Source organism: Lolium rigidum, chromosome 3 (assembly GCF_022539505.1).
Source record: "Lolium rigidum isolate FL_2022 chromosome 3, APGP_CSIRO_Lrig_0.1, whole genome shotgun sequence".
Lineage (NCBI taxonomy): Eukaryota > Viridiplantae > Streptophyta > Magnoliopsida > Poales > Poaceae > Lolium > Lolium rigidum.
In genome coordinates, this window is record NC_061510.1 from 161,126,271 (window position 1) to 161,142,183 (window position 15,913).

At 43.9% G+C, this 15,913-nt stretch overlaps 1 protein-coding gene across 2 annotated transcripts; it reads right to left on the reverse strand.

The window, feature by feature from the left end:
• Window positions 1–686: 686 nt before the first annotated feature.
• Window positions 687–6,433, reverse strand: LOC124702609 (exocyst complex component EXO70A1-like). 2 transcript variants are annotated; one of them, XM_047234772.1, is made up of 12 exons: window positions 5,779–6,433; window positions 5,597–5,694; window positions 5,434–5,508; window positions 5,296–5,346; window positions 5,067–5,222; window positions 4,899–4,980; window positions 4,555–4,639; window positions 4,184–4,357; window positions 3,937–4,050; window positions 3,540–3,612; window positions 2,671–3,458; window positions 687–2,144 (listed from the first exon to the last, which is right to left on the reverse strand). In XM_047234772.1, exons 1-12 carry the CDS (start codon window positions 5,825–5,827, stop codon window positions 968–970), a joined length of 2,922 nt encoding a protein of 973 aa, XP_047090728.1. In that variant the 5' UTR covers window positions 5,828–6,433; the 3' UTR covers window positions 687–967. The 2 variants fall into 2 exon arrangements, with proteins under 2 accessions (XP_047090728.1, XP_047090729.1); XM_047234773.1 differs by lacking the exons at window positions 5,067–5,222; window positions 5,296–5,346; window positions 5,434–5,508; window positions 5,597–5,694; window positions 5,779–6,433 and adding an exon at window positions 4,445–4,518 and having other exon boundaries at window positions 4,606–4,639; window positions 4,899–4,978.
• Between the last annotated feature and the right edge of the window lie 9,480 nt (window positions 6,434–15,913).

The following is a 15,913-nucleotide window of genomic DNA, read 5'->3' on the forward strand; positions in this document are numbered from 1 at the left end:
TGACGAAATATTAGTTATGACCTGCATGCAACTGGAAAAAAAATGTAATTCTGACACACATGCATGTAGGAAAAATCTCAATTACGACCTAAACTATCACGTACTTCAATTGGTCGGAACATTTTTTCAGCTACAACATACACTTCGCAATTTTTTTAAAGAACAACAACGAAGTACACAAAAAAGCAACAAACTTTTTTTTTTGCTAAACACCACACTCTACAAAGGCATGGTAATGAATCGGAGCAAAGAAGCCCATGACAAAAGCAACAGCCCACGACAAAAGCAAATAGCCAGGGGCAGCCCGTGGCCAATGAATCAGCGTGCAGCTTGTCATGGATGCCGATGCAAAACAATAAGATTGCACAAATTTAATTCACTTAATCTATGGCTACTAATTAGGTGACTGAGATTTATTAAATCGCAGGCGCTTGATTTCTAACAATTCCGTATTAATATCCCAATATCCGATTTACTTCCCTAAATTTTCTGATCCGAATTAGTACCCTCCATAAAAAGATCACGCGACTTTATTTACTCTTCCGTTTTCTTTTTTGTATGCGACGTATTTTGTTTTGTTTCAAATGCTACCAACACGTGATTCCATGTCCCTAAAAAAACACGTGATTCCATAATTCCATTGCAGGTCGATCAAACTTGCTTCACTCTAAGAATACAACACCGGATGAGCCAAAGGAGATACAGACGAATGACTTAGGAAGATTAGTAAACCAAGCAAGTACAACCGTACAAGTGTATGAAGTACAATAGATGAAGGCCATAATAAATTAATAATACGCCAAAAAGTTGCTTCACCAAGCTGGACATATGAGCGCAAAAGGCAAGGAATAGTGGTAGACGGCAAAGAGATCCATAAGTCCAAAATACCAAAAAGCGTCTTGAAGGTAATTCTTTTATTCAACTTATTTTTTCCATTTATGTGGTTATAACATCTTTTCCTTTTCAATCATCCTTCAAACAATTCTGACAGTAGATCCTCCAGCTCTTCTCTAGTTATCCTTATTGATTTGCTACCCTTCGGATGCTTTCCCACGTACTCACAGTACGCTGGGACAAGTTTCCTTGATATGGATGCCCTCAGCGTTTTACGAAGATGTGGATCAGGCACCTTCCAGTGCCTCTGTTTAGCACAAACACATTGGAAGGCTGCGGTGAACTGCTGCACGGATGAATGTCTCCAGAAACGAAGACGCTTTCCGTCCTTAGCTGCCAGATGAGAGGATACAGGTGCCCAGGAGGTCTCAATATATTCTTTCATGTAATGCTCCATTGCTTCGTGATGCTCGATGGCCCAGTCACCGTGTCCGATGGGATCCTCCATCGCTGAGCTTTTGAATTGGTTGAGAATGAACTGCATGTTGTTCAACAAGAAAATGTACCGCGACTCTTTCTGCAGTGGTCCCTTGCAGCTCCTTCTCAGCACAGATTGCAAATGCACGATCAGGCCGGATATCAGGCTATTATAAGATTCTATAGCTGGGAGACCTTCATACACCTGGCAACAGCTGTGAGCAAGGATTAAATTCAACGAATCTCTGTGTTCTAACAATGACCCTGTGCCTTCTGCAACAGCTTTTGTCACAGGGTGAACATCAGTATCTTCAGCTTCTGGCAGAGAACTTGCTGACATCGCATCTGTAAGAATGTCAAGCATTCTGTTCACCACATCCTCCACCTTCTTGCGAATTGCTTCGGCTTCTCTAGATATTGATTCTCTAGAGTCCGGTGATACCAACTCCAGCAAAGTTGGCACAACATCTGAGAGTGTGCTGTATGTACTGAGCGCATGAACGATTCTGGGGAAAACAGTCTGCACACACTCAACCAATCCTTGAGGGATCTCCTCCAACAGTTTGTTAAGTGCAGCTAACGTTGAAGCAACGTTCAGTAACTTTGAAACTGGCTGCTCCACAATCTTTGCAAAGTAGTCCCCCTTGAGCTCATCAAATGCACCAAGATCCGCTTCACTTAGCTGCCGTCGCATCTCAACAAGAACTCTTGTGATGAACTGTGATGCCAAATTCCAATACTGCAGTCTCACACTTGCCCCAACACAGGAGTCCCCTTCATCGACCCGTGAATGGCATTGGAAAATCCAGTTCGAGTCAAGAATGTGGAAATCCCTGTTTCATCAAAAGCATTCCAAATATACTAGGTTACTGCAAACATGCCCTTTATACTACTCTAGATAACATGAGCAACATTCTACAACTGAAATTAAAGGGAAAAATTGTCATAGTGGAATAATAATCCATCTATTCTCTTTCACTTCTTTGAACCATCGACTTGATAAGCGTTTGATCATTCTTTTACCTAAGTACATGCTAGCCAAAATCATTAAAAGTATAAGGATAATTTAAGTATTTCTCAGAGAAGATCCAATATATATATTCCATGTCTTAGAACAAAGTACTTACATGTATACTACTGGTAAAAGAATTATATTGCTGACTGCATGTATTATAGTGCAAGTAAAAGGCACGGATGTCGTATTGAATTAGGAAGTTATATTGAAATAAGCTTTAGATGTAATAATGAAATGGAATTTGGGTCACTGGATAAGGTGGTGCACTCAGTTATTTCCATTGCAAGATGATATTAAAGCTACTTAAGAAACAAAAATATGCACTGTTGTTGTCAGTTGCCCACCTAATCAACTCTTGCGATAAATCAGTGAATGTCTCCCTTAATCTTTCTGTGAACCCAGCTTGGATCATTCGGCTGGCTATACTCCGTACAGAACTGATGGAGTTCTGGTTGATCAAATCAAACTTCTTTTCATCCAAGCAAGACATGACCCTGTGAAACGTTGAACAGTCTTCTGCAGGCATCAACTCGCTGTTCCTGCTTGAAGCACCAGTGCTAAGGGAGCTCGACGAAACTGGATCACTACTGGTTGAGGAGAGACAGAGGCTATCTAAGGCTGATGGACTGCATAACTTACTCATGGTGCTAGGTAGGCTATCAAGGTCCTTAAAATGGTTGACGTTCCACAATTTGAGGCCATGGAATGTTCTTGCAAGCTCTGACATTGCAATATCCAGAGCTTCTTTTGTTTGGATGCGAAGATCATCAACAGAAGAGAAGCTGCGAGAAGAGGAACCCACTGAGAGACAGATAAGGGCATCAACAGCACCGAGGAATATCCTGTTCTCTACAAGTGAGGAGGATGCATGCGTCAAGGATCCATCCTGACACAACTGGAAAATGTATTTTGCATTGTTAAGACAGGCTTCCGGATCAACACAAGAAGGGTTATGTGTTGCCAATACTGTTGCTTCCTGCCTTGAATCCTCTCTAAATAAACCTCTTGGAATAGAAGGTTTCTTCGTATCCAAATACGTAAGTATGGCATTAGAAGATCTCTTCTGTGGCTCTATTTCCCATGGAGAAACTCTTTCAGGAATTGCAACTGATGAGTCCTTGTTCAATTTCACCTGAATTTTGCACCAAAAATTCATTAGTCAAACAAGGATCAGTAGTCATCTTGGCCATGATTGATGCTGGTTACCAACTACCTTTAGGCATCTCCACTTTGAATCAGGCCATGTTGGATCAAAATCTTCGAAACCTGATATAATACCAGAAACTCTGCAATAACAGTACGCAGAGCATTTTGTAAATATGGAAGAATTGCTCCTATACAAGAAAGGCGTTGAATTGCATCGGATCTAATAAGAATCTGAAATAACAGTCTAAGAAGATGTCATATTATCTGATTACAATTCTTAGTTTGAGAATGAATTAGAGTTTGATCGTAATCATAAGTCCTAAAACTATAAATTGAAAGTAACAACCTTCTGATAGAGAACCCACAATTACTTATCCGATATGCATTGAAATTTTATATTATTTCGGTTTATGAAATCAAAAATCAAAATTAACATGAATATTAAGTTATTAACATGATTATACCTGCGCTCTGTGGTCGCTTCCCTGAAGATCATTCTAAATCTTGTCCCTACTGAACAAATCTTTCCAGACTCAACATATCGATCATATGGCACAACAAATTGACCTGTACCTGTCCTGCCAGATTGTTTGCAAACTGACATTTTAGTAGCACATCATCGAAGAAATGACAAGTTTCTGTTCTTGTAAGTCGCAAGTTACTATGCACTTACACCAGAAAAGAAAAGAAAGTCTAGTGGGAGGAACATACCTAGGTCGGTATATGACGGTGAAAATGGACCTTGCGGTAATAGCATGACTTATACTTGGAAGAATACCGAGGCCAGTTTTGTGACCTTCATTACTAGTTACTTCTGACGGAGGCATATTCCCAATACTTCTCATACATCGTCTAACCCCAACATGTAGCTGGCCATCTTCTCCTCTACATGGTATGCCACAGGTCCTTTGTTACTCTTACATGAACTTCAAATTGATCAGAGCAAAAGTACCAGATATTGTGCTAAAAAACCTTGTATTTTTCATGCCAACCCTGGTAAGCCAAGCCGAGCTTGTGCTTCCCTAGTGTTTGTTGTCAGGTGAGACCTTAGCGGAAAAAACAAAAGAGGTCATTTAACAAACCTCAAAATGACAATAACATCCCCTGCAACAAGATTTTTGGAAGTTGCATACTCTGCAGTTTGAAGGAGATGCCTCCTTGGTCCCACTGATGACAAAAACACATCAACCATCGTTACAGTTCAGTGAAAATTATAACGAAACAAGAGAACTTCAATATCTAGAGATGGATAAAACGCAGAGCTAAAAGGGTAGGGCAGTGTATTTTTCGAAAATTGTTATTGTACTGTGAAAATTGTTATTGTACTGTGACTAAATTCTATACTCAGATTTTTCTATAGATAAAAAAATTCTGCATCTTCCTTGCATGGTATGATTGGCAAGTTCTGATATTGAGTAGCGGGCACCTAATCTGTGCTGGAAGTGCCACTCCATCCCAGAAAGATCCTTCACGACAAGCTCCTGGATCGGTGCCATCTTGGTCATGTCCTTCATCGACAAACAATGAATAATTAACGTAAATTTGCAACACTGGGTAAAGTAAAGTGAATTTGTGCAATTGGTTTGACACCAACCAATGGCGGAAGGAATTTCTCAGCATGCTTCCTTGGTATAGAAAACCAAGCATGAGCCATTGTGTCAGCAGCTCTTAATTTCTTGCAGAAATATGGTGCTGAAAGCCTTGGTGTTGATGAAGGGAGACACTTGCTATCAATTTCCTTAAAGCATTGCTAAATGGCAATATCAAGAATTTAGTGCTATGGTAAGAAAAACGGGAAAACAAATGGAATGTATGACACTTACATCGAGCTCAGGTACTAAGATCAGGCAAGCATGGACAAAATCATTTTCTGACTGCATAAATGACCAAAGCAATGCTTGTTTGTCACTAAATATCGGAGGCAGTAAATGCAGAAAAAATAAATGAGAAAGTCCGGTCACCTTCAGCTCCACATTGATTACACGGCATAGGATCTGTGAGGGAACACCGTGCAAATGCATGGAGATGCCCCCATCCTGTTTTGTCAGGAACAAAAGATATATCAAATACCTATCTACACACTGAATGCTCAAATCAAGAGAAAATGATATGAACACACGCTACCTGCCCCAGGTGTCCTTGGGGAAAGTAGAATACAAGTTCCCCTAATTGAGGAACTGTAACACCTGAACCAGCACATGCGAACCACAGTTGCTGCAAACCTAGAAGAACATAAGCAAGAAATGTTTCATAAGGAAACTGAAATCCAATATGTAAAGAATAACAGCAAGGTCAAGTTAGCTCACTTTTGCAATCATCAAGAATAGAAGATATTGCCACAGAATTAATAGTCATCTCTTGCAGCACAATCAGATCAAACTTGCTATTGCCCAAGCCCAACTTCACATATGGTATTCAACTTATATGAACTAAGGGCATGGCCAACGCGTCGCTTCAACCCGCTGCCCCGCAGGCCACGTAGGCTCGGATTGTCAGAGTAGTCGCCTCGCAGTATGTCAGAGTCGCTTGCAGAGGATGCGGCCTCCTCGGGAGAGAAAGGTAGAAGAGAGAGGAAAAGAGGAGGAGAGAGAAGAAAAAAGCGGGAGAGCGATGGAGATCAGAAGTCAACGCTACCGGCCTCCGCTGTCCCGATGGCAGGCAGGTGCAGCCGCTTGTAGAAGGAGACGCCGTATGCTGGATGGAGACCCGCCGCCGGCCTCCATGGTCTTGGTCTGCATGGGAGGCACCTCAAAATCCAGTATAAATTAAAGATACAAGCAAATCCAGATGAGGAAACAGATGAAGTGGTCGATTTTGGCTTCTAATTTGAAGATTTGCTGAATTTGGAGTCGATTTTGGAGACGAATTTGGAAGGAATTTCAAGGGAGAAATAGAAGCTCGGGACAGGTTGTGCGGAGGAAGATGACCATAGACGGGGAAGAAGGGAAATATCTAGAGGGGCGTTTGCTCGGGTACAGACCCCCCTAAACTCAAAGCAAACTTAAATATAAGGACGGTTGAGATCGCTTGATACCCCTTCGTTTAATATTAAACGGGTATATGTAGCCCTGTACAAAACTCGTATAATTCAACTAAATTGTATACCGCATACGTATGTATATAATTATGTATGTACGTGGATTATTGGTGGCGATTCGTCAGCGCGGTGGCGGTCGTGGCCGTCGGGCGGGAGGAGCAACAAGGCGGTGATGGGCAGCCACGAGGCACTGTGAGGCGAAATTGGACGACATGAGTCTCGGCAATGTCTCGTAGGTCCGTACCGGTATGGTTGGGGCGGCGTGCAGGCTAGACGGCGGCGTGACGGCGCGATGAACGGCTGGATAGTCGTCCCGGACAGTCCGGTGCAATTCGGCCGGACTGTCTATCGCGTTGGGAACGAGATTAACCGGACTGTTTTGCGGTGCTTGCGTTGGACTGTCTTGTGGCGTCGGACTGTCTTGTGGTGTTTACGCCGGACAGTCTTGCGGTGCCCCCCGGACTGTCTTGCGGCGACTGTATGCCTATACGTGAAAATACCGAGTTTGGATCTGGGCATGGATATGGGCCTAAATAATACCGGTTGAGTTTTGTTGAGTTTGGGGAGGGGGTTGTACTGGAGCAAGCCTCATCTAGAGATACAAAGTGGGTCTTGAGCTCGTAGGAAAACTTCACACGGAGGCGTAGCCTTTATTTTTAAATAGTTAAATTTATATTTTATAGTTTTGAAAAAAATTGAATTAAAATTCTAGAGATAGCCAATGATTTATACTACAATGGTGTATAATCCTAATATAAACTACTTTATATTCTAGCTTACACAAAAATGATATTTTTTTGATAATTTTATAGTGAATAGTACACATTTAAAGACTACTAATTTTGACAGATTTTGTCAATTTCGTGTAGCTTATAATACAAATTATTTTACATTGAGATTTTGCACCATTTATAGCATACATCATTGAATAGTGATTTTGTTTCATTTTTTTGAAACTTTTAAATATTATTTTTGAGATTTTAAAATAAAGAGCTGCATGTAGCTCGGTCTCCAAAACACCCCTCTCTAAGGTGGTAGCTTTAGATTAGTGTGTTGGCAGTTTTTTCCTCGAGCCGCTGCTTCATGTTTTTTTGTCTAGCTGTGCTTGTAACATACTGTCGAACAGTAGGCGCATCTTCATGAACACTAATAAGGGCTTATTTCATTCATAGGATTCGGATAAAAGTTGTGTAGGATTTAGATTTTATAGAATTTTTTTCTACATTAGTTGTTTGATTACATGAACATATCCAATAGGAACTAATTTTATAGGAATCTTGAATGCAAATCATACATGGATAACACATTAGAGCATCTCCAGTCGTGTTCCTCAAAAGTTTTTGGGGCGCGTCGGACCTTTTTCGGCCCTAATCGCGCGCCCCAAAGCCCCCTTCCGACCGGCGCGGCCCAATACGGTGTTCGGCGCCCGAGATCGTCCCCGCTCCATAGAAAACGCTCCGGGCACGCCGGACAGAGCGAGAAGCGAGGCGGGCGCCCACCTATCAGCGAGCAAATGCAGAACGATTGGTTCCCGCCTTTTATTTCTCGTCGCGTCTCCCCTCCCGCGCCTCCCACCACTTCGCCGCCGCTCGATTTGCCCGCCGTGTCGACGGCCAATCTCTCCTGAGTCGGGCACCGTCGTGTCGGCTGGCTCCCTCGCCGTCCATTTCGTCGCCGCTTCACCAACGCTTCCCAGAACACGCCGACAAATCCGCCACTCCACGGCGCACATAAGGAGTTCGGCGGCTTGTCTGGTAGGCGCGACAGGTCGTTGTTCGTTGCCTCCTCTGCCGCGGATGAAATTTAACCATTTGTTTTGCTTCATACATGGATAGCGACGACAAGATGATCGTCCAAATGATGGAGGAAGGGAAAACCTTCGACAACGACATTCAGGAGCATTTGTTGATCATCGTGTCCCTCCAAAACATGCTCGACGCCGACATTCGGGAGCATTTGTCGATCATCGCGTCCCTCCAAAACATGATTAACGCCGACATGGAGAAGAGGAAGAGGACGTGCCGCGGAGGTTTACAGGCGGGAAGAAAGAAGTCGAAGCCCTGGTAGAGGATTGAGGGACATTGAAAGTGCATGGAGCCCCCATGTGTGGTTTTGGTAATTAATGACAATCCCTATGGACTAATGTTTGCATTGAGTTATATTTGTAGGAGTTGTCCATAGGCAATTCTTGAACCATATGTTGGCTTCAAGGTTGCAATAAGAAGAAATTGATGAAGGATATCAAGTGTCAAGTATGTCTTGAAGATGAAGATGAAGTGAGCCCTCAAGTTACTTCAAGACATAAACATGATGAAGAATGAAGAAATGTAGTGCAAGTTCAAGATGAGCCAACTCGAAGAGTTCATAAGCTTGAAGCTTGCCATGGAGAAATGATGTCCAAGTTCAAGATGAGCCATCTCGAAGAGATCCTTTGCTTGAGTCTTGCCATCCATATGGTGATCATGGATATGTGAAGATGCGCCGAAGAAGAAGCTCTCCCATGGTGGATTATGGGGGAGCAATCCACATGGTGGTCATGGTTATGCGAAGATGCGCCGAAGAAGAAGCTCTCCCATGGTGGTTTATGGGGGAGCAATCTACAAGACTTCGTCAAGCAAGCACAAGCAAGAAAGGCGTTCCATCTTGTTGAGGTCAAGATCGTCGTCATCAAGCTCAAGTGAATGCGCAAGTATAAGGTTTGCTCTTGATATGGTTTCTTTCTCACCGGTCTCATAGTGTAGTTGGAGACCGGTTTATAGTTTAGTTGCCGTACTATCAAGAGGGCTCTCGAGTGAGTAACTCGATCGTATCGTTCGGAGAGAGCTCAAACCTTTGCATCCTTGCATCATCTTTCTTGGTTGTTATTTGGACCTTATCCATGTGATGTTTTAGAGCTTGTTCTTATTCTCATGACAAGCTCTAGTTCATCGAAAACGGATTTTGCATAGATCACTTGTTGCGTTTTCGAGTTTGGATCATCATCTTTCTTGATTATTATTTGGATCTTATCCATGTGATGATTTAGAGTTTGTGCTTATTCTCATGACAAGCTCTAGTTCATCAAGAATGGTTTTTGCACGGGCAACTTGTTGCATTTTCAAGATTGGAGGTTTTACCGGTATGTCTTTTTAGATAGGTCAAACCTTTCATCATTTGTTTCTATCCTCCCTTGTTGGACTATGATGGTTTCCTGCATGATCTTGTAGAGCTTGTTCCTAGCTTTAAAACAAGCCCAAGATCATCAAAATCGGAGTCCGGATGCTAAAGTTATGCCCGTTTCAGTTTGATGTTTCTGCCAGTTTTCAAGGGGGTGGATATTCCGGCCCAAGTTTGGAGCGGATAATCCGGGCCCCCGGAAAAATCCGGTTTTTGGAAAAATCCGGGCAAATATCCGGCCAAATGTCCGGCCCCCATCCAGGGGCATGTTTTCTCATGGTCCTTAGCCGTTTTTTGGGGCCCGGATATTTTGCAAATATCCGGCCCGGAAAATCCGGCCTGAGCTGACCCAAACGGTCATATTTCGATGGGAGGGGGTATTTAAGCGCCCCTTCTTCCTCCTTGGGCAGCTACCTCTTCCCCTTTGTGCTCTCCACCATTGTTGACCTTGAGAGCTTCCCTTTCCCTCTACTCCTCCTATGCTTCTTGAATCTTTTTGAGGGAAAAGGAAGAGGAGATCTAGATCTACATTCCTACCAATCAAATCCCTCTCTTTGTGAGGGGAATCTACTAGATCTAGATCTTGGAGAAATTTGGTGTTCCTCCTCTTATTTGTTCTTCCTCTCTTATTCCCTCAATAGCTTTTGTAGCTTTGTTGGAATTTGAGAGAGAAGGACTTGAGCATCTTTGTGGTGTTCTTGCCATTGCATTTGGTGCATCGGTTTGAGTTCTCCACGGTGATTCGTGGTGGTGAAAACAAGAAGGTTGTTACTCTTGGGTTCTTGGAACCCTAGACGGATTCTAGGACTTTGTGGCGATTTGTTGGGAGCCTCCAATTAAGTTGTGGATGTGTGCCCCAATCTTTGTGTAAGGCCCGGTTTCCGCCTCGAAGGAAATCCCTTAGTGGAACCGTGACCTAGGCCTTTGTGGCGAGGGTCACCGGAGATTTAGGTGAGGCGCCTTCGTGGCGTTCGGTGTGTGGTGTGAGTACCGCATCTTGGGGTGAGGCCTTTGTGGCGTTGGTGTGCATCGAGCAACCACACCTCAAGGTGAGCCTCTTGTGGCGTTCGGGAGCACTAAGCAACCGCACCTCTCCACCGGAGATTAGCACTCGCAAGAGTGTGAACTCCGGGATAAATCATCGTCTCCCGCGTGCCTCGGTTTTCTCTATACCCGAGCTCTTTACTTATGCACTTTACCTTGTGATAGCCATCGTGCTTGAAGTTATATATATCTTGCTATCACATACTTGCTTGTATTGCTTAGCATAAGTTGTTGGTGCACATAGGTGAACTCTTACTTAGAATAAGTTGTTGGTGCACATAGGTGAACCATAGTATATAGGCTTTGGGCTTGACAAAGTAAATGCTAGTTTTATTCCGCATTTGTTAAGCCCATCTCGTAAAAGTTTTAAATCGCCTATTCACGCCCCCCCCCCCCTCTAGGCGACATCCGTGTCCTTTCAGACATACCATGCTGCACAACGACTACTTCGCAGATGACGCAACACAGGCCGACAATTCTCGGCGCCGGTATAGGATGAGCAAGGGTTTGTTCATGAATATCCTCCACGACGTTCGAGAGTTCGACTCCTACTTCAAGCTGAAGCACGACGTTGTTGGCACTGTCGGGTTCTCGTCAATTCAGAAGTGCACCACCGCCATGAGGATATGTGGTGACCCTGCATACCACTGCATGTTGTAGTATGTCAGTCGTTTACATAACATGTACGAAGTACCAATCCGCAAATATTACATTCCTCAGAGTAGTACAACAGAAACATAGCTGGTCTTTATTTTACTCACTTAAGATTACAAGCCATATATGTACATCACACTGGAGCTCATCCTGGGTCCATAGAGGATAACTCAAAGGTTCTAGGTGAACCATACTTAATTTATACAATATAGGTCTAAGCAAGCTTAATACCATTTCTACTCGAGCAGCTAAATAATAGAGTTTGTGCTGCTCGACTACCACTACTACTTGTGTTACTCAAGCGTTGTATTCTTCCGGAACCTCCCCAGTTTTGTACACGATAAGGTAATCTACCTCCTCTACTCCTCCAGTGAGGTCTGGTTCTTCATAGCATATCCCATCTGATCCTTCTGGTCCTTCATTGGCCTCCTCCAGGTGGTTCAGACAATCTAAGCATGGGATTATAAGAGGTATGAGTACGAGCATACTCAACAAGTTCATTATAGGAAAGAGGTGTTTTATGCACTAGCTACGGTATTAGACCAGAAAGTCAAATGCCAATACAAGTTTTTGTAAGCATTTCTTCAAAAGGTTGCTTTTATTCCGAAGAGATATGTCCGTCAGCTTTCACCGGGTGTCTAGAATTTCATGGAGTTCCTTTCCGGCCACGTTCGCGGTTCCAAAACCGGAACAGGGAGTGACGAGTCACGATTCATTACACTCTGCAGAGGTGTGTTGCTTTACCCATAAGAGATCTTAACCTTGGTGCCAACCGGGCAGCTTTCCCGTCCACACTTCCGTGGTGTGAGGCTCGGTATAAGGTCCTAGCCAATCATTGCATTTCTCCACGACCCGCACACTCACCCTTTGTTGCGGTTCCAACCTTGGGTCCTCGCCGGTCAGCTTATCCATTGGATACCATCCGACATCGACTAATATCCTCGCCGGTCAGCATACCCCATTGGGTATCATCTTACCTCGATACCTTCGCCGGTCTTACGCAACCCATCATAGACCGCATTACCGTGGAAACTTAAAGGTTCCCCACCCTCTCGATTGTTCTCGCAAGATACAACTGTTACGGTAAGCGCATCCGTTGATGTACGAGAGGGAGAAATTCAACTGACTACTCCGTCCCACTCAAGATCTTATGGTTAACACGTATCTTACGGCACAAGAATCACTGGACGACATTTGTTGTTAATCCTAGATGGATATAAACCCACTGCAATGGAACCTCCACCATACTCATACCATGGTTCCATTGCCCACCACATAGTCATATTCATAGTTATGAAAATAGTATTTTTTTTATGCAAGAGTGATAAGTATAGTACTTTGCAAGTAATTTGATAAAAATACTCAAAATGACATGAGCTAGCGATGAACTTGCCTGGTGACTGCAAGGTAGTGCATTTGGATTGTTTGGACTGACTCTGGTCCTCTATTTCTGAAAGATAGCATCATTGTCCGATAAGGGCAATGGTTAAAGATTCAAATATGTATGTTTTTGATTTTTAGGGTTGTTCCCCCTGCCCGATGCTTAATTATTTAATGTCAGAGGTGGCGAATAAGCACAATTTATAATACTCCTTAAGAGTTATTAAACAATTCTTTGTTATTTGTATTGAGGTGTTTAATCAAAGAAAATAGTTATTTTCTTTGATTTCCAATTTTTTAGAATGGTTATGAATTATCATTCTCTCTTTAATTATTAAAAAGCTTAGAATTTCTTTATTCAATTTTATTGGTAGTATTTCATCATACTCATTTTTAACATTTGTTAAATTTGTGATGAAATTTATTTTGAATAGTTCTCAAAATTTTAAGTGGTCACTGGTCAGACCGACTGAGTGGTTAGGTTGGACCAGCCCATTGGGCTCGGCCCAACCGGCTCACTCGCTTGTGTCGCCCTCTCCTTGACCTAACCCTAATCCCCTCCTCTCTCTCTCGCGACTCTGCGTCGCCAGCGTCGTCGCCGGTGTCTCCGGTGGTCCCTGGCGGCGTGATTGGTCGCAATTGAACCGCCTCGTGAGGCCGCCCATTCCTGTCCGCCTTGATCTGGAAGATTTCTTCGCCTCCGCTCGTCCTCGACCCCCTACTGCAACTAGGGTTGCGGTATGCGCGGCGATTCTTGTCGCGCCGATGCTCCTGGGCGCAATGGTGGTGCTCAGAGCATGCTGATGGTGCGCCGGAGCGGTGGTGCTCAGCGTAGCCACGGCTTGGTCTTGGCCTGGCGCCGCCGTGATCAGGCGTGTGCCGCTGTGCCGCCATGGACACGCCTACAACGCCATGCTCCAGGTACGCCTCCTGCTTCCCCCTCCTCTATTCTCCTCTTCGTCTCCATTCTCTAGGGTCACTGGCCAAGCCTCCCTCTCTAAGGATGCTGGGCATGCCGTGCTGCTCCATTGTTGTGCTTGCTGCTATTGCTGCTGCTCTTGCTCTATTGCATGGTCTGCTGCTGTGTTGTTGGCTGCTGATATGCTCTACTTGTCATGAACTGTTGTTGCTGTTCCTATTGTGCCACTGGACATGTTATGGTTGATTAATTACTTGCTTGGCTAGCCCTGGTTAGTGTTGTTCAGATTGTATGTGTCCTTGTCTTACTGCTGCTTGCAGTACTTGCATTTGCAAGTGCCAATTATGCATGTGTGGTGTTGCTGTGAGGCTCCATCTAATCCTAGGGCTTGCTTGCTTGTCCAGTTGCACATATTCATCTATTCTTGATGATGTGCTTCTGGATACAATTATAAAATTGTTTATGCAATTTCTATTGATGCAATTATTGCTTAGTTGTGGTGATTCAGTAACTCCTATGAGTTATTGATGCTCTAGCTTGCTCTGGCAAGCTCTGGTGATCATATGATCACCATTTGCTTGATAAATGTTCACTGTGATACCTCTCTGTGCTTACTGATGGATATCCTTGCACTTGTATAGCATTTCACCATGCACTAGTGGTTGCTGAAGCTTGGTAAAGCATGTGCATATGCTTACAGTGATCCATTTGATGCTTAGCAAGTTTTTCATTTACTTGTTATTTGATTACTTCATTTACTTGTTGCATTTTCAAGATTGGAGGTTTTACCGGTATGTCTTTTTTAGATAGGTCAAACCTTTCATCATTTGTTTCTATCCTCCCTTGTTGGACTATGATGGTTTCCTGCATGATCTTGTAGAGCTTGTTCCTAGCTTTAAAACAAGCCCAAGATCATCAAAATCGGAGTCCGGATGCTAAAGTTATGCCCGTTTCAGTTTGATGTTTCGCCGGTTTTCGGGGGCGGATATTCCGGCCCAAGTTTGGGGCGGATAATCCGGGCCCCCGGAAAAATCCGGTTTTTGGACAAATCCGGGCAAATATCCGGCCAAATGTCCGGCCCCCATCCAGGGGCATGTTTTCTCATGGTCCTTGGCCGTTTTTTGGGGCCCGGATATTTTGCAAATATCCGGCCCGGAAAATCCGGCCTGAGCTGACCCAAACGGTCATATTTCGATGGGAGGGGGTATTTAAGCGCCCCTTCTTCCTCCTTGGGCAGCTACCTCTTCCCCTTTGTGCTCTCCACCATTGTTGACCTTGAGAGCTTCCCTTTCCCTCTACTCCTCCTATGCTTCTTGAATCTTTTTGAGGGAAAAGGAAGAGGAGATCTAGATCTACATTCCTACCAATCAAATCCCTCTCTTTGTGAGGGGAATCTACTAGATCTAGATCTTGGAGAAATTTGGTGTTCCTCCTCTTATTTGTTCTTCCTCTCTTATTCCCTCAATAGCTTTTGTAGCTTTGTTGGAATTTGAGAGAGAAGGACTTGAGCATCTTTGTGGTGTTCTTGCCATTGCATTTGGTGCATCGGTTTGAGTTCTCCACGGTGATTCGTGGTGGTGAAAACAAGAAGGTTGTTACTCTTGGGTTCTTGGAACCCTAGACGGATTCTAGGACTTTGTGGCGATTTGTTGGGAGCCTCCAATTAAGTTGTGGATGTGTGCCCCAATCTTTGTGTAAGGCCCGGTTTCCGCCTCGAAGGAAATCCCTTAGTGGAACCGTGACCTAGGCCTTTGTGGCGAGGGTCACCGGAGATTTAGGTGAGGCGCCTTCGTGGCGTTCGGTGTGTGGTGTGAGTACCGCATCTTGGGGTGAGGCCTTTGTGGCGTTGGTGTGCATCGAGCAACCACACCTCAAGGTGAGCCTCTTGTGGCGTTCGGGAGCACTAAGCAACCGCACCTCTCCACCGGAGATTAGCACTCGCAAGAGTGTGAACTCCGGGATAAATCATCGTCTCCCGCGTGCCTCGGTTATCTCTATACCCGAGCTCTTTACTTATGCACTTTACCTTGTGATAGCCATCGTGCTTGAAGTTATATATATCTTGCTATCACATACTTGCTTGTATTGCTTAGCATAAGTTGTTGGTGCACATAGGTGAACTCTTGCTTAGAATAAGTTGTTGGTGCACATAGGTGAACCATAGTATATAGGCTTTGGGCTTGACAAAGTAAATGCTAGTTTTATTCCGCATTTGTTAAGCCCATCTCGTAAAAGTTTTAAATCGCCTATT

What these genes read in the sequence shown, in the direction of transcription:
- LOC124702609 (XM_047234772.1), bottom strand. Translation starts at nt 5,827, where the DNA reads ATGACTATTAATTCTGTGGCAATATCTTCTATTCTTGATGATTGCAAA. An exon ending in TATTCTTGATGATTGCAAAA is followed by an intron (nt 5,695 to 5,778) that starts GTGAGCTAACTT and finishes ATGTTCTTCTAG; the next exon opens with GTTTGCAGCAACTGTGGTTC. An exon ending in CAAAGTGGAGATGCCTAAAG is followed by an intron (nt 3,459 to 3,539) that starts GTAGTTGGTAAC and finishes TGCAAAATTCAG; the next exon opens with GTGAAATTGAACAAGGACTC.